The sequence below is a fragment of the Culex quinquefasciatus genome, chromosome 1, assembly GCF_015732765.1.
Source record: "Culex quinquefasciatus strain JHB chromosome 1, VPISU_Cqui_1.0_pri_paternal, whole genome shotgun sequence".
NCBI classification, from domain to species: Eukaryota; Metazoa; Arthropoda; class Insecta; order Diptera; family Culicidae; genus Culex; species Culex quinquefasciatus.
The window spans coordinates 112,901,870-112,924,854 of NC_051861.1; the positions used below are offsets into that span (position 1 = coordinate 112,901,870).

At 32.7% G+C, this 22,985-nt stretch overlaps 1 protein-coding gene and 7 non-coding genes across 8 annotated transcripts in view; 3 read left to right on the top strand and 5 right to left on the bottom strand.

The window, feature by feature from the left end:
- The window catches only part of LOC6043588 (UPF0565 protein C2orf69 homolog), a 76,991-nt gene that overhangs the window by 4,838 nt on the left and 49,168 nt on the right, over positions 1-22,985 (bottom strand). Inside the window, exons 2-5 of the mRNA XM_038255993.1 lie at positions 11,741-12,129; positions 3,949-4,181; positions 3,665-3,890; positions 402-1,263 (exon numbers count right to left, since the gene is read on the bottom strand). Coding sequence (XP_038111921.1) covers positions 412-1,263; positions 3,665-3,890; positions 3,949-4,181; positions 11,741-12,085 — 1,656 coding nt within the window. The 5' untranslated portion in view covers positions 12,086-12,129 and the 3' untranslated portion in view covers positions 402-411. The remainder of the gene's footprint in view (positions 1-401; positions 1,264-3,664; positions 3,891-3,948; positions 4,182-11,740; positions 12,130-22,985) is intronic.
- Positions 12,250-12,323, top strand: Trnat-agu. The gene has a single exon. It is a non-coding gene; the product is annotated as a tRNA-Thr (tRNA).
- On the bottom strand, positions 12,468-12,539 carry Trnah-gug. Its single transcript has one exon. It is a non-coding gene; the product is annotated as a tRNA-His (tRNA).
- Positions 12,962-13,035, top strand: Trnat-agu. The gene has a single exon. It is a non-coding gene; the product is annotated as a tRNA-Thr (tRNA).
- On the bottom strand, positions 17,239-17,310 carry Trnah-gug. The gene has a single exon. It is a non-coding gene; the product is annotated as a tRNA-His (tRNA).
- Positions 17,679-17,750, top strand: Trnah-gug. Its single transcript has one exon. It is a non-coding gene; the product is annotated as a tRNA-His (tRNA).
- Positions 18,783-18,856, bottom strand: Trnat-agu. Its single transcript has one exon. It is a non-coding gene; the product is annotated as a tRNA-Thr (tRNA).
- On the bottom strand, positions 19,354-19,425 carry Trnap-agg. The gene has a single exon. It is a non-coding gene; the product is annotated as a tRNA-Pro (tRNA).

Consider the following 22,985-nt stretch of genomic DNA (forward strand, 5'->3'; position numbering starts at 1 on the left):
GTTTTTTTTTTAATTTATTTACTAACATTCATAATTTCATATTGGTTTTTTTGTTTTTTTTTTCTATATTTTTAAAATTTGATTTCAGTTTACACAATATATCATAATTCAGTCAATTGCTCAGCAAAACGGATAGACGTCGAAAACGACGCTCATCTATTTAGTGGGACAGATTTTTATTTTTTTTAAAATTTTGGACGGTTTGAACAGAGCCTCAGAAAGATCAATACATTGATGTGTTTTAAACCGAACCACTTTTATGAGAATGCATTTATGTAAAGAAAGTAATAAATTTAAAGTAAGCCATTTCAATAATTTCCGGTTTTCAGTTTATCGAATTTTTTTCCTAATAAAACTAGAAAAATAGAATCTTATAAGTCTACAAACCTCCCAGAACTTACCCCTTTCTGTTCACTTGTGCCCATTCTCCTCCTCGTCCTCCCCGTCGTCCAGCTTGTCCTCCTCCAGATCCGTCTCGTTCCCTCCGCCGGTAATCATCTGCTCCACAGCATCCACCGCCGTCACAATCGAATTGCCTCCAACCACTCCCATCTGCTCCAGCTGCGTCAAAATCGGCTGCTGCTGTTGCTGCTCATCCACGGAATTCGTCCCCGTCGTGCTCAGATTCGTCGCCGTCAATTGCTGTTGCTGCTGGACCTGCTGCTGAGCCTGCGCCTGCAAGTGCTGCTGGGCAAACACGTTGATCTGGTACTGCCGGAAGCGGTTCAACACCTCAAAGTGCGTAAACAGGTTCGTCGAGTTGGCCTCACTGGGGTACAGATGCCGATCGAAGGGCGCCCCCAGACGCTTCAGCAGATCCGTAAACGCCTTCTCCTCCTTCCGGATCCACGGTCGGTGGTCGTCCTGAATCTGGTACGGCGTGACGTGCACGTGCACGTTGATCCCCAACCGGCAGAGCGTCTCCAGCAAACTTCGCGACGTGATCCAGGTGTTCTTCCCCCCGCCGTGACCCCCGTCCAGCCAGTACATGTCCTTTATCCGGGACACCAACCGCATCATGGTGCTGTCGTCCGGGGTGAGCGTTTTGTAGTAGTGAAACTCGTAGATGAACTGATTGAGGACGACGCAACCCTTGCTGAAGCCCATCAGGGCGAGGTTCGCCTTGTCCAGGTTGAGACTTTCGCGCCACCAGAGCAGCTCGTTGATGTCGGCGGTGGACGAGTTGGTGGAGGCGGAGGAAGATGGGGAGGATGTGCTGGCGTTGTTGGTGCTATTGTTGGAGGTGGTGGAGTGGCCGTCGGACTGGAATAAAAAAAATGAAAACGTTTTACTTTTGGTAGTTAAGTGGCGATATCATACGGCAGGGCTGCCATATCTTCAATACTTATGCTCAACTGAAAGGTCTTTTGAATTTCTAGAGTACATTTCTGCAGTAAGAAGGTTTCGGAAAGCCACTTTCATCAAAATTATAGGATTTGAATTGCTAATTTCGTTGAGTACTAATAACTTTAGACAGGGTTGCCAGATTTACAATATGCCTACAAGGTACCTTCAATTGTATTTTTTTTTAAATTTCCGACTTTTCGAAAATTTTCCAAAGAAATAATAGATTCTTACCTCAGGATAAATGAAAATCAACAAAACATTACAAAATTTCTAAACATTTTTTAAATATATTCGTAAAAAACTAATTGTGGAAACATAAAAAAAAACTTTAAAAAACGTGGTGATTTATGCATTTGATTGTAATTTCTCGACTCACGATCAAGATTTCTCGATTGTAAGATTACGACTTACCATCGAGAAACTACGATCGAAATTTTACTATTGAGAAATCTCGATCGTGGATCGAGAAATTACGGTCAAAATTTGTAATACCTTTTTCGTGGTTGTTTTGATTGAAAAGATGGACAAATTTCAAAAATTTTAAAAAATAAAAAAAAAATTATAAAAATCTTAGGATTAAAAAAAATATCTTTTTTAATTTTCAAAGATTTTTTTTCTTTAAAACATTAAACTTTTTTTGAATTTGATTTTTTTTTATTTTTAATTATTTTAACTTTTTTTTCATTTTTTTTTTAATTTCGTGGTTGTTTTTATTGAAACGGTTGTCAAATTTCAAATATTTCAAATATTTCAAATATTTCAAAAATTTAAAAAAATTCAAAAATTTCAAAAAATTCAAAAATTTCAAAAAATTTCAAAAATTTCAAAAAATTCAAAAATTTCAAAAAATTTCAAAAATAAAAAAAAATTAAAAAAAACTCAAAAATAAAAAAAATAATAATTTTTTAATTCAAAAATAAAAAAAAAATCTAAGGATTAAAAAAATAAACTTTAATGTTTTTAAATTTTTAAAAAGTACTTATGAATTTATTTTTTTTATGTACTAACTTTTTTTTAATTTTTATTTTGTCTTGATATTTTTTTTATTTTTAAAAAAATTTGTGAATGTTTTTATTGAAATGATGGTCGAATTTCAAATAGTCAAGACTAACATTTAAAAAAAGCGTAATATTGTATGTTTGGCCCATTTAAAGTTTTAGTCTTGACTCAAAAATTTTCAAAGTATTGTTTTCAAAAAGATCGGAAAATTTCACAAATGTTTCATGTTTTAACATTGAAAATCGAAAAATTTAAAAAAATTCTAAATATTTAAAAATTCAAAAAAAAAACTATTTTTTTTTGTTTTTAAAAAGTACTCAAGAATTTAAATTTTTTTAAATGTTTTGAGACTTTTAAAATTTTTAAAATTTCTGTTTTTTTTTTAATTTAGAAGTTTTTTTAGTTATTTACCTTTTTCTACCTTTTTTATTTTTTTTATCTTTTTGTATTTTTGATTTTCTTAATTAATTTTTTTTATTTTATGATTTTTTTTAATTTTTAATGTTTTTGAAATTTATAATGATTTTAAATTTTTGAAACTTTTTTTTTTAATTTTATTAATTTTTTGACATTTTTGAAATTCTGCATTTTTTAAAACATTTAAAAATTTCTGAAGTTTTTGACGCATGACGAGATTTTCTCGATCGTCAGTCGTAATTTGTCGATGGTAGGTAGGAAAAATTCAAAAGACCTTTCAAATGAGAAAAAGGCAGGAAAATTTTGGCAACACTGCGTAATGTTATGAGCACTTGAATGGATGTAATTGAATTTAAGGGTCAGATGACGCAAATTGGGATGGAGATATTAAAATTTACAATAATTAACGGGACTGCTTTTTGATAAAAAAAAATCAAACTTCTAGCCGCCCATCTTTAAAATTGTGTAGTAAAAAGTACCACACAATGCTTTATACATTATTACACTTATGCTACTACCAAAAATTTGTTGTGTTCCTACCGCTTGTCACTTCCACATACCAATCGCTACTGAATACTCTCTCTCTCTTTGCACATCCTCTCACTCGAACCGGCTAGCACAGCGAAGGGCTCTCTGAGAGACCGATTGCGCTTTGTCGCTCAAAGCTGACTCAAAATAGTCTGCGCGATCGGCTTTGTTTTGATTACTTATTACAGATGACATTTTACAGAATCTACAGGGGAGGAAGGATGCGTGGACATACCGTTCGAAACTAATCTAATTCAATCAAACATAGATAATAATGGGTGTCAAAATTCTTCTTTTTGTCACGAAACATTTCAAAAATTATCTTCCGATATTTTTTAAGGCTACTAGTATTAAAGTTTTTTTTTTCCCTTACCTGCAACACATCCACGTCCATATCCGTCACCACCGACGATGCCGTCGTCGTCGTGGTGCCCGCGGTCGTTCCGGACGTTGCCGCCGCCGCGGCCGCTGCCACCGTGGCCGCCGTCCGCTCCAGCTCCCCTGGGCAAAGGCTCGAACTCGTGGCCGCAATCAGCTTGTGCAGCAGGTCCGGCTCCAGCACCGGTTTGGTCAACTTTTTCGTCAAGTTGTTGAGTAATCTGAGGGAAAATTGGTTTTATTTATTAAATTTAAATTTAACATTTCAGGAAAACTCACTCTTCGAGGTGCTGCAGGGAAAAGTGCATCGGCGTGTGGTCCGGAATGCCGGCGTTGTTCCCGCGCACGAAGTTATCGAAGCAGCTGAACGTGCTGTACTCCATCCGCATGGGTCGCACCACCACGATGTGGGCCCGGGGAAAGGAATCCCGCAGCAGGAGGGCCGTGTTCTCCAGGTTCCACTTGATGTAGTTTTTGTTGTCGCGGTTCGTTTCCATCTTTTCCGGAATGTCCTGAGAAATGGAAAATGAAAGAAAAATTGAGGACAAAAGTATTTGCAAATATTGCAAAAAATGTAATAATTAAAAATAACCTAATTAACCAAAAAAAATGCAAAGATTGTGAAATATAATGTTATCGGCAATAAGCAACGATAACCCAAATTGATCAAATTAAATTAAAACAAAATAAACTATTCATACAAAATCCTCTCAGACCATTAAATATTTTATTAAAATCAAAGTTTTTTGGTAGCTTTTTTTTTCTACAAAATACCGAAAATTTCGATCTTCTACATATGTAGGGACCATCCATAAACTACGTGGACACTTTTTTTAAAATCTCAGATCCCCCCCCCCCTTCCCCCTCGTGGACAATTTCCATACAAAATAAATCTTTTTCATACAACGCTTCTTCCAATTTTGCGAACTGGTCATATAAATTGGGCTTGTGAATATTCGAAAATCTGTATCTTGAGAAGGTTTGATGTCTTCAACAAAGTTGAAGGTTATGATTGAGACTTTTCAGAAAACTTTTTATCATTCAAAGTTGAATTGAAAAAACCCCGTATTTTACGATTTATTTTTTATATGTGTTTTAGGGGAATGAAAAAGGCATCTTATGCGCTAGAATTTGGGATGATGCCAAATCTTGTACCTGAGTTATTGTGCGATCAGTACCTAGCTGGACTCGGTCACTGGTAACGACCGGCGACTCAGTGACCGACGAAATAGGCGGCGGGCCAGATGCGGGCATAAAAATGTCAAAATCTCTTCCCCCCTCACTTCGTCTCACCATCCAGCTGCAGCTTTGTTGACAAACAAACGGAGCACGCGGTCGCATGATGGCGGCATCGAGCCAGAATTAGGGGTGATCATGTGATTAAAAATGAAAGTTTTTTCAAGAAAAATAATATTTTTCCGACCGAATAAAAAAATTGCGAGCATGTTCAAACAATTTTTCCTGATATCGGAGAAGTGATAAAAAGGCAAAATTTTAATCCATAATTTTTCTATAAATTGATTTTTTTCACTCCAACTGGGAACCCCTAGGTCTATCCACGACCGTTTCCAATGACCGTGAGAAGAAGCCAGAAAATCCAGCTACGAGCTAAATCCACAATATAAATATTTCAAAAAATTGTGATACAATTGTGAAAACAATATTTCAACTACTATTTTAAGAATTTAAATCAAATTAGGATGATGATTTGACACATACAGTCCAGACTCAATTATCAGAAGCCTTGATTATCCCAAATTTAGATTATCCGAAGGTTTGTATGGGACTTCGAATAATCGAATCACGAGCAAAAAATATTTTTTTCGTATATTTAAATTTGAGTTGTTGATTTAAAAATAAAATGCATTTTTTCAATATTTATTGGTCACCATCTTGAATTTAAAAATTCTGAATCAATTTAGCATATTTTAGGGGTCATACCTAAACTCGACAATCAAAAATTAGACAACGAAAAAAACAATTTTCCCGATTCGATTATCCGAAGTGATTTTTTTCCGAGGCTTTCGGATAATCGAGTTTGGACTGTAATACTTTTTTTTAAGCAGAAAATCACACAAAATTTTTTTTTTTTTGCATTGAAAATCGAATCAAGATTTGCAAGTTAAAAAAGGCTTATTGGATGACACTGAGAAAAACTCACAAAAATGCTTCACTGTATCAACAAATTTGAAAATCTAAAAAAAAAATAAAATTCTATAGATTATTTTTCTTTTGCGGTACAGTTTTCCATCACATTGGACGACAAGAACTTTGAAAAATATTTTCAACGGCCTTACTATTTTATCGTTCAAAACTCCTTTTTTATGTTCGAATTTGTTACCCTTTTTGTTATTTTTTTTAAATGTTATATGCAAGGATTTTTTTAATAGTGTTTCTAATTTTCTAATTAACTTCGAGTAAAAGCTTGAGCTTTTACTCGATAAGTTACACTTAACTTTATTATGTTTTAGCAATTCCATTCAAAAGTATAAACTCCAAAATTAGAAATGACCCGCAATTAGTCCAAAATTGGCCGAAATAATTAGGAACTTTTTTTTTATTCGACCATAAGGGTGACCCTAGCCAAGTGAAAATGGTTTAAAAAAAATGGATTACTAAACAAAATGTCAAAAACATTTTGCTTTGAATGGTGATTCGTTGAACTATCAGGAACATAGTTTGAGCTCCGAAAAATCTAGCCGATCTTTTGAAAAGGTCTTATGAAACTATAAACTGTCGTTTTTTGGCATTTGGATCACATTTTAAAAATATGGTGAGTAATTCTTCGCCAAAACCAGCAATTTGTAATAGTAATTTGTAATTGGTTGCTTTATTAGATACGATAACTCCTATAAATTATTGCCTTTCATATGATTATAGGACCTATTCAAAAAGACTCTAGATTAGATATGTGCATGTTTTGACGATTTTTAAATAAAATTTCTTAAAAAAAAACAAATTCCCAAAATCCGTTTTTTTTCATATTTGAAATTTCTTGACAAAAAACCGCAACTGAGTCATAGAGTAGTATGGACAAGGATGTTGCCGCCAAGTTATAATTATTTTTAAATGAGTTTTTTTTTTTAAATAGAAATTTGTTGACTTTTGATTGTTTACACTAATTCACTTAAAGTTGAATTTTAACTGATTTTTTTTTCGAAGAGTTCTTCCAATAAAAAAAATGAAATCGAAGATTGGACCTCTGGTTGCTGAAATACAGCGAATAAAAGAAAAAGAAACACAAAAAAATAAGTTTTTTAACTCATCCAAACATTCCTGCATTTTCTAATGCTAATATCTCATCTAATAATGGTCTTATTTTTAATTTAAGAAATTTTAGGAACTTTTAGATTTTTTTTAAATTTTGGATTCAAGACTAATTTTTCAAAAGGGCCAAACATTCATTATTACGTCCATTTTTAGTGTGAGTCTTGATTTTACAATTTTTTAAATATTTTTTTCGACAAAATCATCAAATTTTACAAATGCTTCATTATTTAACATTGAAAATAGGAGCTTTGGGACTACCCATAAACCACCTGATACTCAATACCTACAACTTTGCCGAAGACACTAAATCGATCAGAAAATTCCTTCAAAAGTAATACATTTTTGATTATTTTTCTATATTTTTTGGTAATAGCCGTTGGTAATTGGCCTTCCGCCTCCACAAAATTTGAGCCAAATCAAAAAAATAAAATGGTCGAAATCGGTCAAATCGCTCTGGTTTAAATATTATTGTTTTTATTATTTTTATTTTTTTTAGGAAAGTTTTTTTTTCTTGTATACTTTGTGGTGCTTTCTTGAACATGTTTTGGCCATCTTCACAAATATTTTAACCCTTTTAGATAAAAATCAAAATTTCCAAAACTAGCTTATAATTTTCGTATGGTCATAAGAACCATTTTCCGATCAGTTACACATCAAAATGGCCAAACATTAAATATTACACCCTTCTGAAATTTTAGTATTGATTCAAAAAAATAAAAATATTGATTTCAAAAAGATCAGAAAATTTCACGATTTTTTTTATATTTTTACATTGAAAATCGCTCCATTAGTTGCTGAGATATCGACATTAGAAAATTGTGTTTTTTTTTTGTGAGACTTAGAAAACATAAATTTTCCTGTTTTTAAATCTTTGCATGGCAATATCTCAGCAACTAAAGGTCATATCAACAAAGTTCAAAAATGCAAAATATAGAGAATTTTCTCAGCTCTTCAAATATATTTTTTTTTCAAAAGTGGGCAAACATGGGAACTACCTAATTTAAAAAAATAAATAACTGCGACTATTTTCAAAAAAGTTACCTAAAAATTGCTATAACTTGAAAACGGTGCACTTTATCAAAATTTCACTTAAGTACTTTTTGATTGCAAATTGCGACCAATATTTCGATTTTTTGAAAAAATCAGTATTGATTCAAAAATTCATAACTCGGTCAAAGATGTTTTGCCCATACTGGAAATTTCTGAAAAGTTGGCATTTGATGTCCCCTAAAACATATAAAAAAAAATGAAAAAAAAATTAAAAATAGTGTTTTTTCTTGCAAATCAAGTTTTAGTGGCAAAAAGTGAAATAAAAAATCACCTAAATTTTTTTTTACCGTGTATCATATTTTTTCAGTGTAGAGCAATTCTCTACCAAAACCGGAAATGGATTTTATTTGTATTTTTTGATTTGGCTCAAACTTTGTGGGGGCCTTCCCTATGACCAAATATGCTATTTTGTGTCATTGGTTCACCCATACAAGTCTCCATACAATTTTGGCAGCTGTCCATACAAAAATGGTATGTTAATATTCAAACAACAGTAACTTTTGAGTGAATTTTCTGATCAATTTGGTGTCTTCGGCAAAGTTGTAGGTATTGTTGAGGACTTTTGAGAAAAAAATAGGTACACGGAAAAAAAATTGCAGATTTTTTTATCAACTTTTTTTTTACTAAAACTCAATTTCCCAAAATACGTATTTTTTGATTTTCGAGTTTTTTTTATATGTTTTAGGGGACAAAATCCGCAACTTTTGAGCCATAGAGAAACATGGTCAAAAAATCTGCCGCCGAGTTATGAATTTTTGAAAAAATAGTGATTTTTGGAAAAAAAATCGAAGTTTCATGCAAAAACAAGTTTGACATTATTTTTTAATGCAAAATTGGATTTGCAATCGAAAAGTACTTTACAGATTTTTTGATTAAGGGCTCCGTTTTCAAGATATAGCCACCGAAAGTTTGATTTTAGCGAAATATTTGCAGTTTTCAATTTTTAAAAATAGTGACCATGAGTGACCATTTCTAAAAATTTTTTTTTTTTTGAAAAGTTCAGAAAATTTGCTATAAAATTGTCTAAGATACATTGAAGATTGGACCTCTGGTTGCTGAGATACAGCGGCTTAAAGAAAAAGAAACACGAAAATTGAAGATTTCTAAGTCTCATCCAAACAGCCCACCATTTTCTAATAACGATATCGCAGCAACTAATGGTCCGATTTTCAATGTTAATACATGAAACATTCGTGAAATTTTCCGATCTTTCCGAAAAGAACGGAAAATTTCACGAATGTTTCATGTATTAACATTGAAAATCGGACCATTAGTTGCTGCAATATCGTTATTAGAAAATGGTGTGTTTTTTTTGTGGTGATATTAGGAAAACTTCAATTTCGGCTCTATCTCAGCAACCCGAGGTCCAATCTTCAATGTCTCTTAGACAATTTTATAGCAAATTTTCTGAACTTTTCAAAAAAAAATATTTTTAGAAATGGTCACTCATGGTCACTATTTTTAAAAATTGAAAAACTGCAAATATTTCGCTAAAATCATACTTTCGGTGGCTATATCTTGAAAACGGAGCCCTTTATCAAAAAATCTGTAAAGTACTTTTCGATTGCAAATCCAATTTTGCATTAAAAAATAATGTCAAACTTGTTTTTGCATGAAACTTCGATTTTTTTTCCAAAAATCACTATTTTTTCAAAAATTCATAACTCGGCGGCAGATTTTTTGACCATGTTTCTCTATGGCTCAAAAGTTGCGGATTTTTGTCCCCTAAAACATATCAAAAAATCTCGAAAATCAAAAAATACGTATTTTGGGAAATTGAGTTTTAGTGAAAAAAAAAGTTGATAAAAAGATCTGCAATTTTTTTTTCCGTGTACCTATTTTTTCTCAAAAGTCCTCAACAATACCTACAACTTTGCCGAAGACACCAAATTGATCAGAAAATTCACTCAAAAGTTACAGCTGTTTGAATATTTACATACCATTTTTGTATGGACAGCTGCCAAAATTGTATGGAGACTTGTATGGGTGAACCAATAACGCAAAATAGCTTATTTGGTCATAGGAATTTTATAGCAAATTTTCTGAACTTTTCACAAAAATTTTTTTTAGAAATGGTCACTCATGGTCACTATTTTTAAAAATTGAAAAACTGCAAATATTTCGCTAAAATCATACTTTCGGTGGCTATATCTTGAAAACGGAGCCCTTTATCAAAAAATCTGTAAAGTACTTTTCGATTGCAAATCCAATTTTGCATTAAAAAATAATGTCAAACTTGTTTTTGCATGAAACTTCGATTTTTTCCAAAAATCACTATTTTTTCAAAAATTCATAACTCGGCGGCAGATTTTTTGACCATGTTTCTCTATGGCTCAAAAGTTGCGGATTTTTGTCCCCTAAAACATATCAAAAAATCTCGAAAATCAAAAAATACGTATTTTGGGAAATTGAGTTTTAGTGAAAAAAGTTGATAAAAAGATCTGCAATTTTTTTCCGTGTACCTATTTTTTCTCAAAAGTCCTCAACAATACCTACAACTTTGCCGAAGACACCAAATTGATCAGAAAATTCACTCAAAAGTTACAGCTGTTTGAATATTTACATACCATTTTTGTATGGACAGCTGCCAAAATTGTATGGAGACTTGTATGGGTGAACCAATAACGCAAAATAGCTTATTTGGTCATAGGAATTTTATAGCAAATTTTCTGAACTTTTCACAAAAAAATTTTTTTAGAAATGGTCACTCATGGTCACTATTTTTAAAAATTGAAAAACTGCAAATATTTCGCTAAAATCATACTTTCGGTGGCTATATCTTGAAAACGGAGCCCTTTATCAAAAAATCTGTAAAGTACTTTTCGATTGCAAATCCAATTTTGCATTAAAAAATAATGTCAAACTTGTTTTTGCATGAAACTTCGATTTTTTTTCCAAAAATCACTATTTTTTCAAAAATTCATAACTCGGCGGCAGATTTTTTGACCATGTTTCTCTATGGCTCAAAAGTTGCGGATTTTTGTCCCCTAAAACATATCAAAAAATCTCGAAAATCAAAAAATACGTATTTTGGGAAATTGAGTTTTAGTGAAAAAAAAAGTTGATAAAAAGATCTGCAATTTTTTTTTTCCGTGTACCTATTTTTTCTCAAAAGTCCTCAACAATACCTACAACTTTGCCGAAGACACCAAATTGATCAGAAAATTCACTCAAAAGTTACTGTTGTTTGAATATTAACATACCATTTTTGTATGGACAGCTGCCAAAATTGTATGGAGACTTGTATGGGTGAACCAATGACACAAAATAGCATATTTGGTCATAGGAAAGGCCCCCACAAAGTTTGAGTCAAATCAAAAAATGTAGTCCTCATCCATAGCTACAACTTTGCTGAAGACACCATACCTATCAAAAAAATTCCTTCAAAAAATACAGATCTTTGAATTTTCATACATCATTTTTGTATAGACAGCTGCCAAATTTGAATGGAAAATTATATGGACAAACTAATGATGCAAAATAGCTTCTTTGGGCATACCAAAGGCATCAAAAAAGTTTCAGACGGATAAAAAAAATACAAAACAAAAATCGAATGACCGAAATCTGTGATCTCAATAGGTGGTTTTTCACTACGTTCCCAAATTTCTCGGAGACTTGCCGTGTCGATCCACAAAAAATTAAAAAAAAATCGGGAAAATAAAGCAAAATAACTTTTATATTATGGAAACATAAAAAACTATAACTTCTACTAGAATCAAAATATCTTTAAAAAAAATAAACACTTCCTCACCTGCACATCCCCACCAAAGTACACGACCGCCGTGCAGTCCTCCTTGGAGCGCAGCAGCGGTGGACAGTAGATGATATGGTTGGTCCTGTTCTGGTAACCCTTGACGCCGTTTATCCGCACCGGACCACCTTTTGGAAGTTGTTGTTGCTGTTGCTGCTGCTGCTGGGATGGACATTGCTGTTGCTGCACCTGTTGTTGCTGTTGTTGTTGCTGGAGTTGAAGAATTGACGTTCCGGACACGATTCCGGAGCTGCCGCCGGCGGCGGCTATGGCACCTGCTCCTCCCGTCGTTGTCGTGGCCGTCGTCGTGGTCGACGACCCGTCACTGCACCTTAACGCGTGCATCGTCGGATGAGCATCCGGATTTGTAGATTTTTTTGTTGACTTCCTGAGGAAAGAGGGAGAAGGGGGAAAACATTGTTGGTTAGGTTTTGTTCTAAGGAGGCCATGACAATTTTAATTAGGTCGCAAATTTCGGGAAGGCAACTTGACAACTCGTTCGCAACTAAGGCGCCGTGGCTTAGTTGGTTAAAGCGCCTGTCTAGTAAACAGGAGATCGTGAGTTCGAATCTCGCCGGAGCCTTCACTTAAGAAGTGGAAATATTTTTTTTTATCTCTACTTTATCGATGAAGCTCATAAATTAGTTACTTTAATTAAAAATTGATTGATTGCTACCCAGAAAAAAAAAACTCCCCATCCGTGACAATGACATTTGGGTGATGCCATTGCCGTGACCAGGATTCGAACCTGGGTTACTACGGCCACAACGTAGGGTCCTAACCACTAGACGATCACGGCTACTGGGGAGTGTTGAAGATATCATGTGGTGGAACTCAATCAAAGCAAACCGGTTGGGAGAGAGTGCATTCGAAGCGAGTTGGTGGCGATATGGTGAAATAATCTTGTTTCGTTTTGCTTGAGTCACCCAGTTTTTACACTGGGTTGCAAGAAAATCAAATTGTTGTGTTATTGAATTGTTTGAAAATTTGGACTTTATTTTAGAAACTTGTTTTTGCATAAAATTATAAAAAAAAATCACCATGAAAAAGCAATTTCAACTAAAACATAATTACAGAAGTTTAATTGAAAAGCTAAAAAAAACTTGATTGATAAACTAAAACAATGCATCTGATTGTTTTAAAGAGCACAAGAAACTAAACTCTAACTCCTCAACACGATTCGACAACCTCTTCGGTTCTTCTACCACGAATGTCAACCAAGGCGCCGTGGCTTAGTTGGTTAAAGCGCCTGTCTAGTAAACAGGAGATCGTGAGTTCGAATCTCGCCGGAGCCTTTCAACTTTCAGAAGTTGGGAAACTTTTTATTTTGAGTCTCTGAGTGTTCTCATAGGCAGAATACTTAACGCGGGGAAGGCAGGCTTCAAATATGAGGAGGGGAGCGTTCAGGAATTACGTATCCGCATAATTTGTTCAAATTGTCAGATTAAAAAAATGTTTTCGAGTTTTGTTTCAAGTGCAAAGTGGGTAAAATTTAATTAACCTTTAAAAACGTAGAAAAAAGTTAAAATGAATAATAATAAAAAAAACAGTAAAACGAATTTTTCATGCACTAATTTTCTAAAAACATTTTTTGGAAAATACAAATTTGACAGTTTATTTGTTTTCGATATATGTGTTTTTTTTGGGCAAATTTTTTTTTAAATAAAATTTTCTTAGAAAAACTAAATTAATTCTAAACTATTCAGATTACATTGTTTGACGTTTATTTGCATTTTTAATTTAGCTAGAGACTTTTCATTCCTCTTTGAGAAAAAAAATGCTGTGGGACTACAATATTTGAAAACGTGAAAATTCAGAAATATTTTTTTCATGGATTCATTGATTTTATGCAAAATTGTGGCAGAAGCATAAATGTAACAATAAAAAAATTGTTGATAATTGTTGCTTTAAAATAATTTATAGTTTGGGTTGAAATTTGAATGAAATGTTTAAAATTAATATCAAACCATAAAAAACACGATTTTATAATATTTTTTTTTTGGAATCCAAGAAAAAATGTCAATCTTTATTTATGTTTATTATGTTTATTTTCCTCAAATCATATTTTTAATAAAATTACCGAAAATAATATGGTAAATTAGAAATGAAAAAAAAAAATATCGAAAATACAAGATCTAAAAGACGTAAGGAAAAGTGAGAGGTCGAAATGACAAAAGGTCGAACGTATAAATGAAAAAAAATAGAAAATAAAAGAAGAGGTTTAAGAGTCAAATAAAGACAAAAGGTTAAAAGCACTAAATGTCGAAAAGAAAAAAAAGGTTGAAATGACAAAAAGGTCTAAGAGACAATGATCGAAAGGCAAAAAAGTCGAAAACACAAAAACAATAATCTTAAAGACAATGTGGCGTAGGACATAACCTCCAAGTGACAACAGATCAAAGGGACTAAAGGTCAAAGGAAAAAACGTCTAAGAGCCAAAAAATTCAAAGATAAAAAGGTCGAAAATAAAAAAGTAAAAAACAAAAGGTTTCAGAGCCAAAGATCGAAAATACAAATAATAGTCAAGAGTACAGAATGTTCAAACGAAAAATGGTTGAAAATAATTGAGTTGAAAAGGTTCAAAAGACAAAGATCAAGAAGGTCGAAAGTACAAAATGTCGAAATGAAAAATAATAAAAATAAAACAAAATGGTCTAAGAGACCAAATCGAAAGGAAAAAAGACAAACAATCTTAAAGACAAAATATCGAAAGATATAAGCTCCAAAAAATAAAATGTTAAAAAGAAAAAAAAGAAATTAATAATGGTAAAAATAAATAAATAAAAAGTCTAAAGCAAACGACCGCAAAAAGACAAATGGTCGAAAGTAAAAAAAGTCAAAATGAAAAATGGTCAAAAATGATCTAAAAGCAAAGGTCAAAAGTCTAAAAATTAAAAAAAACATCAAAAAGGATCAAAAGACAGGGTGCCGTAGGACAAAAGCTTCAAAGGACACAAGGTCGAAAGGATAAAAGATTGAAAAGGCAAAAGATTAAAAGTACAAAATGTCCAAATGATCGAAAAAAATAAAATGTCGAAAGTATCAAAAACTCAAGGTCGAAAATACGAAAAGACAAAAGGTCGAAAGTACAAAATGTTGACATGAAAAATGGTCATAAACAAAAGGTCTAAGCGACAAAGATCGAAAAGACAGAATGTCGAGAATACAACATGTTGAAATGAAAAATAGTTAAAAATTAAATGGTCTAAGAGACAAAGATCGAAAAGGTCGAAAGCACAAATGTTGAAATGAAAAAATGATAAATTGCCAAAAGCGCCAAAGATCGAAAAGACTAAAGGGCGAAAGTACAAATGTTCAAATGAACATTGGCAAAAAAACAAAAGTTCTAAGAGCTAAGATCGAAAAGACAAAAGATAAAAAAAAGGTTAAAATGAAAAAAATAGTAAAAAACAAAAGGTCCAAGACTCAAAGATCGAAAATCCCAAGAAAATCCAAGAGGTAGGAAGTGTAAATATTGAAATGAAAAACTGTAAAAAAAAAACAAAAGGTCCAAGAGCCAAAGATCGAAAAGACAAAAGGTCGAAAGTAAAATATGTTGAAATGAAAAATGGTCCAAGCAACAGAGTTCGAAAGGGGAAAAAAGTCGAACGGACAAAAAAACTAAAATACAAGGTGTCTTATGACAAAAGCTCCAAAGAACAAATTGGCAAAAAGATAAATGTTCGAAAAGCAAAAGGTCGAAAGTAAAACATGGCAATGAGACAAATGATCGAAAGGAAAAAAAAATCGACAAGACAACAAATCATAAAGACCAGTACTAGTAGGAAATAAGCTCCAAAGGACAATAGGTCGAATAGACAAAAGGTCGAAAGGATAAAAGACAGAAAAGACAAAAAAAGGACGAAAGTACAAATGACGTCATGAAAAATAGTCGAATAAAGATAAAAAAAACAAAATGTCGAAACAATGAAATGTTGAAACAAAAATTGCTCGAAAAACAAAAGGTCTAAGACCAAAAAAATTAAAAATTGTTGAAAAACAAAAGATTCAAGATCGAAAAAAAGGTCGAAAGTACGTTATGTTGAAATGAAAAATGGTTAAACAATAAAATGATCTAACAGACAAAGTTCGAAAGGCAATCCATAGGGAAAAAAAAATCTAAAATACAAGGTGTTTATAGGCCAAAGGTTCCAAAGAACAAATTGGCGAAAAGATAAAAGGTCGAAAAGACAAAAGGTCGAAAGCAAAAAATTGCTGAGACAAGAGATCGAAAGGCAAAAAAGTCGACTAGACAACAAATCTCACAGACAAGGTGTCGTAGGACAAAAGCTCCAAAAGTCAAATTGGTGCAAAAATAAAAGGTCGAAAGGAAAGATTAAAAAGACTAAATGTCGAAAGTATAAAATGTCAAATAAAAAATTATCTAAAAGACAAAAGGTCGAAAGGTCAAAAAACATAGCGTTGTAAGATATAAGCTCTAAAGGGTAAAAGTTCGAAAAGGAAAGTGTTCGAGAATGAAAGGTCGAAAATACGAAAGCTGAAAAGACGAAAGATAGAAATCGTTCAAAATTATTTCTTTAAGTTTCATTCTGTGAATTTTTTTTGTTAATATTGTGTAATTATATGATTACAGAAAACATAATTTATTTTAAAAAGCTTAGTTTTTGTTTATGAACTAAAAAAATTTAAGATATCAAGAACAAGAACAAATTATTTTTGTTTTGAAAAATTTAAGACAATCAAATCGCCGAATAAACTTTTTACACATTTTATTTTTTAAACCAGTGCTACTTTCTGCCAACGGCAAAGTGCTCTAGTTTCACACTTCGTTTCTCCCTCCACCACCTTTATCAATGGTCAGGTCGTCAGGTTTTGGAAGAGAGAGAGCATAGCAACAAGCAGAAACGAAAGGTGGGGCAGAAATTTCGTTCGTTTCATTTTTACCCTCACCACAGCAGACTGGAGAGGGTAGAGCAAAAGTGAAAGGTGACCATTTTTAACTTCGATTTACCTGAGTTTCTTACAAGTTTCTTTTAAAACAGCAGTCAGAAATTGTCTGCTTTGCCGACGCCGACTTTGTTTCGAGCAGACATTTATAGCCCGCAAAACAAAATTTCATAACATCTGTGGCGAAAAGCGAGTTTGGCTCTGTCTCTTTCTCGGAACAGCTGTGGTCGAAAGCAAACTGCTTGAAAGCGATAAGATTAAATAAACTGCGAGGAGAGACAAGCAGCAGCGGTTGAGTTGTGTGGGTCATTTCGAAATTACGCACTTGAACGATGTCGAATTTAGAAATTTTATTGTAAATTTTCATTTTTGTAACGTCAAAACAATTAAAAGTCTCTAAACTTTTCTTGTCACGTAATTTCCGAATGACCCCCTCCCCATTCGCTGACGAAATCGTTTGAAATCGCACTCCTCTGAGCTATCACATTTCGGTTTCAGACAAAACTGCTTAGTTCAGCGTCAAAATTGAGCGATGAATGTCTTCAAAAAAAGCAACCTTTCCTCTTCCGTGACAATGACAGTTATGTCATTGCCGTGACCAGGATTCGAACCTGGGTTACTACGGCCACAACGTAGGGTCCTAACCACTAGACGATCACGGCTACCGAGGGGTTGTAAAATCGGAAGGAGTGATTGGTGAACTGGTGGTGAGTGTTCAAGTGGTGAGTCAGTGAATTGCTTGATGAATAATCGTGTTTTTTCTTATTTTAGCTCGAGTTTGATATAATTAAAAAGGGGATTTCCAGCAACAAGAAAAAACTAGTTTTCGAGTGTTTGTGAAATGAGTGGGAGAGCGTACCAGTAAAAAAATGTCGCAAAATAAATATTTTGAAGTAAGAAAGTGAACGCGGATTTACCATTTGGACACACAAAAAGATGACAGATTGCACTATCGATGCAGAAACTCGTTAAAGCCTTCCAAATGCGTAGTGATTGCTTCTAAGCCAGCCAAATTCCAACACTCCCGGTAGCCGTGATCGTCTAGTGGTTAGGACCCTACGTTGTGGCCGTAGTAACCCAGGTTCGAATCCTGGTCACGGCAATGACATCGCCCAAATGTCATTGTCACGGAGGGAGTTTTTTTTTATCTATTATTGTTCTGAAATTATGGATAATTTGTCGAAATAATTTATGAAAAAAAGGTGGAGAGAAAAAAAAACTGTTCGAAAAGACAAAAGGTCGAAAATACTTTAAAAAAGATTCGATCTCTTAACATTTTAAACATTTAAGCAAAATTCATATTCGAATAAAAGTGTTAAAAAATGTAGATAAATTATTAGCCAACTAGGTAGATCTAATTTCCAATCAATCAATTTTTCATTCGACTATGTGTTCATTCGACCTTCTATCTCTTTAACCTTTTACTCAATCGACCATTCGCCCATTCGACCTGATGCTAACTCGACCTTATGTCCATTCCATGTTATATGAAGTCAACGTTTTGTTAATTCGACCTTGATGCCCATTCGACCTTTTGCCTTTTAAAATTATTGCTCGTTCGAACTTATGTCTATTCGACCTTATACTAATTCAACCTTATGCCCCTTCGAGCTTGTACCAGTTCAGCTAGATGTCCATTCGACCTTTTGCTCATTCGACCTTATGTCAATTAGCCCTTTATATTATGCTATTTCGACCTTTTCAATTCGACCCACTAGCGTGCCCAGGTCCTCAAGGAAGGTGGGGCAAAAATATTAGAGTTTTGAAAATTTCGTCGTTTATGGACACCCCCTGCCCAATTTTAGAACAAATTTCCGAGGATGGTGGGGCAACTGCCCCATGTTGCCCCACCCTGGGCACGCTAGTGATTCGACCTAACACTCATTCATCCATAATGCTAATTCGACCTTATGTCCATTCGACATTTAAGCACACTCAACCTTAGGCAAATTCTATATTATGCCTGTTCAGCCTTGCACTGATTCGAACTTTTTTTTTTCAAATTTCGACCTTATGCTCATTCGACCTTTTTGTAAACACATTCATTACCATCAACCTTTTGTTGCACAACTAACAACAACGAAATTAACAGTAAAAAGATTACAGCACACTCAACTACTTTCAAAGTGTGCTAAGGCTCCGGCGAGATTCGAACTCACGATCTCCTGTTTACTAGACAGGCGCTTTAACCAACTAAGCCACGGCGCCCTGGTTGGAAGCGGAATGGATATTACGTAACCGGTGGTGTTAATCGATTTGAATGAGGTGATTTTTGGGAAGATCTTGTGTATTTAGCTGTTTCGCGATGATAAAGGTTGATTTGTAAAATTCTGAATAAGTCGATTGAATTTTTGAATTTTATAGAATCATTGATTTGGGTATTAGAAAAAAATTGTTTGAATAACAACTGTTCTAAAAAGAGAAGATCAATTCTTGTAGGAGAAATAATTTAAGTCTAATAAGAGTTAACTGTACATATATTTGAGTTAACTTCGAACACATTAGAAAAATAAATTCAAATTAGAAAACTAGATTTACAACACAAAAAAGTTGTATCAAGTAACTTGTAGTCAAATTGAATTGACTAATTTTTGATGTATTATTTTCAATAAGGACAGAAAAACCTTCCCAATTTTTGGAGGGTCAATTTGCTCTAACCAGAATATCTGAATTGAAACGTGATCCATTAAAAAAACATCGTAGGTGGGCTCGTCCGGGATTTGAACCCGGGACCTCTCGCACCCTAAGCGAAAATCATACCCCTAGACCAACGAGCCCGTTGAAAATTGGTTTGTAGATTTTCAATAATGTACTGCTTTTTTGTTGTTTTTGTTTTTTTCAGGTTTTTTTCTGCAAAAATATTGAACTTACTTTTTTGACTTATTCGTTTATTTTTTAGTGTTTTTTAATTTCTTGTTAAATTTTAGTTTTTTTTTTGCATCACCATGACGAATGAATGCCAATATTTTTATTTTAAAAAGTACAAATGAGCAAAACGTAGCTTGTAGTTTAAATTTTACTATTTTTCATTTCGAATTTTTCAGATAAAATCAGTTTTAAAAGGCTTAAAAAGATAAATGCAAATAAAATTCTAAAAATTAAAGAAGAAGTTTTTTATTTGAACAAAAGAGGGTAAACTTTAAAAAATTGACAGCAAATTCGGAAGCTGTATTTTTTTAAACAAATTGTATTATTGAAGCCGAAGAATCCAATTATTATTTTTTAAATCACAAACAAAATGAAAACTCTCTCTCAAGTCCAATTAACCAATTCTGGAAACATTCCGAAATGATGCATGTAGGAAACACTAATTATCTCGTTTTCCTCCCCAAACAAAACGGAAAAGTCGGCCACACACAAATCGAACCAAACTCAAGAAGGGGGAGGAAATTTGTATATTTGCGTACAAGACCAAGCTTCCGCTGTAAAACATACTTTTCACCGCCGCCGCGACGACACTCCCTCTCCAACTGACGGCGCCACCCTACTTCACCTCCTTCTTGAGGGCAGAAGATCGAACCGCTCAAAATATTTTGCATTGTGGGATTTTTTTCTTCTTGTTTGCTCTTTTACTCATCTTAGAATATATTGACGAGCAGACGCCACCACCACCACTGATGAAGTGTGGTATAGTGAAACGCACAAGTAGGGAAGTAGGGTAGGGTAGGGTAAGGGAGCCAAATTTGGGAAATTCAAAACTAAACTCGAATCAACCTTTTCATTTGTAAAAGCCCTAAAACACTTCTTTCAACCAAATTTAATGTAAGGGTGATCACATTTTTTTTTGAATGTTTTTTTTCCAAAAGAACGAAAAAAATGTTATGATATTTTCATTTGACATTAAAAATTGAAAAAAAACTTCATGTTTCCTGTTTGCTTTTCATTCAGAGGCTGTTTCTCAGCAATCATTGGTTCAATCAAATTCAATTTTAGTAGGACATTTTCTGAACTATTGTTTTTTTTTGTTTTCAGATATGATCAAACTTAGTCATGTCTCTAGGTACAGGTAAAAATACGTTTTAAACTAAAATAATAATTTTAAGTGGTTACAACCTAAGATATCGTAATTTATGTTAAGTTGCTTTATGATTTGAAATTTATTTTGACATCCAAAAAATAAAGTTTTTTTTCTTTTTCCCAAAAAAAGTGATAGATTTGCTATCTTCGCAAAAGTTTTATAGGGACTATCCATAAACCACGTGGGAACTTATATGGAAAGGAAATCTCAATCCCCCCCCTCCCTTCGAGTGAAGGAGCTATTACACTATGGCAAACAAACAAAAAAACTCGCACTTTTTGACAGTTTGTCAGTATGCCAGCATTGTTTGTTTCCCTTGATTTGTTTGTACAAACGTCAGCCTGCATCAGCGTTACCACACGTACAGATATTTGAGCACATATTCAAAGCTCAAAATAATTGTTTTCAATTGATTTCAGCAATCAAACAAAGGATTGATTTGTTGACCAAAAAGAGGATCATTTTCCAGAACTTTTGACTTATTCATTTTGGGAAAATGATGTTTAGCTTAGAAGTTAAACTCGTTTGAGCATTTTTTATTTGCTCAAATATCTGTACGTTGTGGCAACGCTGGCCTGCATATACTTTCCCTTGTTTGCTAGTTTGCCGCAAACAACTTTGCAAGTTTGGCAAACTGTCAAACCCGAAAAAGAGCGAGTTTGTTTGGTTGTTTGCGGTAGTGTAATGGCTCCTTGACAATAGTTACTCTTATTAAATAAAATTAATTATATCATTAAATTTTTCATCAAGAAAAATTGCAATTGTATTCTTTGTATCTGGTATATAAAATTCAATTTTATAAGCTTTAAATGGAAAATTTCCAACTCAGATATTTGCCAGATATTTAATACAATTCTAATCGAAAAATATTCGTTTTTTAAATACAATACCTAGTTTTCAGGTGAAAGCTATTTCAAAGATAACTTTTGGCAAAAGTATGAGTTGTTTTGAATTAAAAGCACATAATTTGGGGTGTACCCCATTTGCCATTACGGTATTTCCCAAAGGACGGTTGGCATAATTAATACTAGCTATTTTTGTTTTGTAAAATTTTGAGTTCGCATTTTAAAGAGAAAAATGTTCTTTTTCCTGTTTTTTTTTTTTTTAAACGGATGATATAAATTTCAGATTTTATGATTCTCGAAAAAAATAGAAATCTTAGTTATTTTTCACAATAGATGATTTTTCCCCCTTTTTTAGAATATTTCTCAATCATGTTTTTTAATACAATTTTTAATACTTTCAATCAAAATTTAATTTCAACAGGTAAAATTCTAATTTTTACATTGTATATTTTTCCTCTTTTCAAATATTTTGCAATTGAGTTTTTTTTTAGTACAATTTTCTTTTCTTTTATTCAAAAATGAAACATAAAGGAGTGATGTATATTTTTTGCATTCTTTAAATACAATTTGCAATTAACTTTTTAATGCAATTTTCTCTTCTCATATTTAATATTCAACCTAATAAATAAAAAAAATTAACTAATTTTTAAGAAGGTCACAAAGTGAATCTCTTGGGAGAATTTCCCTTCTTTAGGTAAAATTTTGAATAAAAGATGGGAAAATTGCTTGAAATAGCTCAATTGTCGAATTAAGGAATAATTTAATAATAATAATTAAGGAAAAATTTTGTTATAAAAATATAAAGGCAAAATATTTAAAAAAAAAAGAGGTAAAATGTAATGCATCAATAAATTTTTACTTTTTCAAGCAATTTTTTTTAAATTAATAAGGCTGGTACAAATATTTTTAAAAATTTTTGTCACCCCCCCCCCCCCTTCAAAATTGGCCCGAAAAATCAGGGTGCAAAAAAATATTTTTGCAATAAACTTCAAAATTTCAATGAAAATTCAAGTGCAGCCAGCTGAAATCAAATTAAAATACATTCTCCTGCGTTTAAAATCATTTTTAGCATGTTTGGATTTGGAAATTTTTCGATGCAAAATCTTTTTTTTCGATACAATTTTTGTTTTTGTCAGATCTTAGATTTTTTGAAAACTAATGATTGCAAAACAACTGAACTAGTGTAAAATGCATTTTAAAACACTTTTTTCATTTAAATGTGAAGACTATGGCTTGTTATTTAAAGGGATAAAAACTTTTTTAAATATTTGCATCGGCCTAAAAATTGCACAAAAAAAACTTTATTGTGAAAAAATTAAAGAAGGAAAAAAATCTATTAGGGTCACATTTCAAAGGCAATTGTTTTTTCTACAAAATCATAATCTCATCATAAAATCAAAAATAACATTTTCTTAGGAAAGAATGTAGGTTTAATAAACACAAAGTAAAGTATTTTTTGATTGAAAATAATATT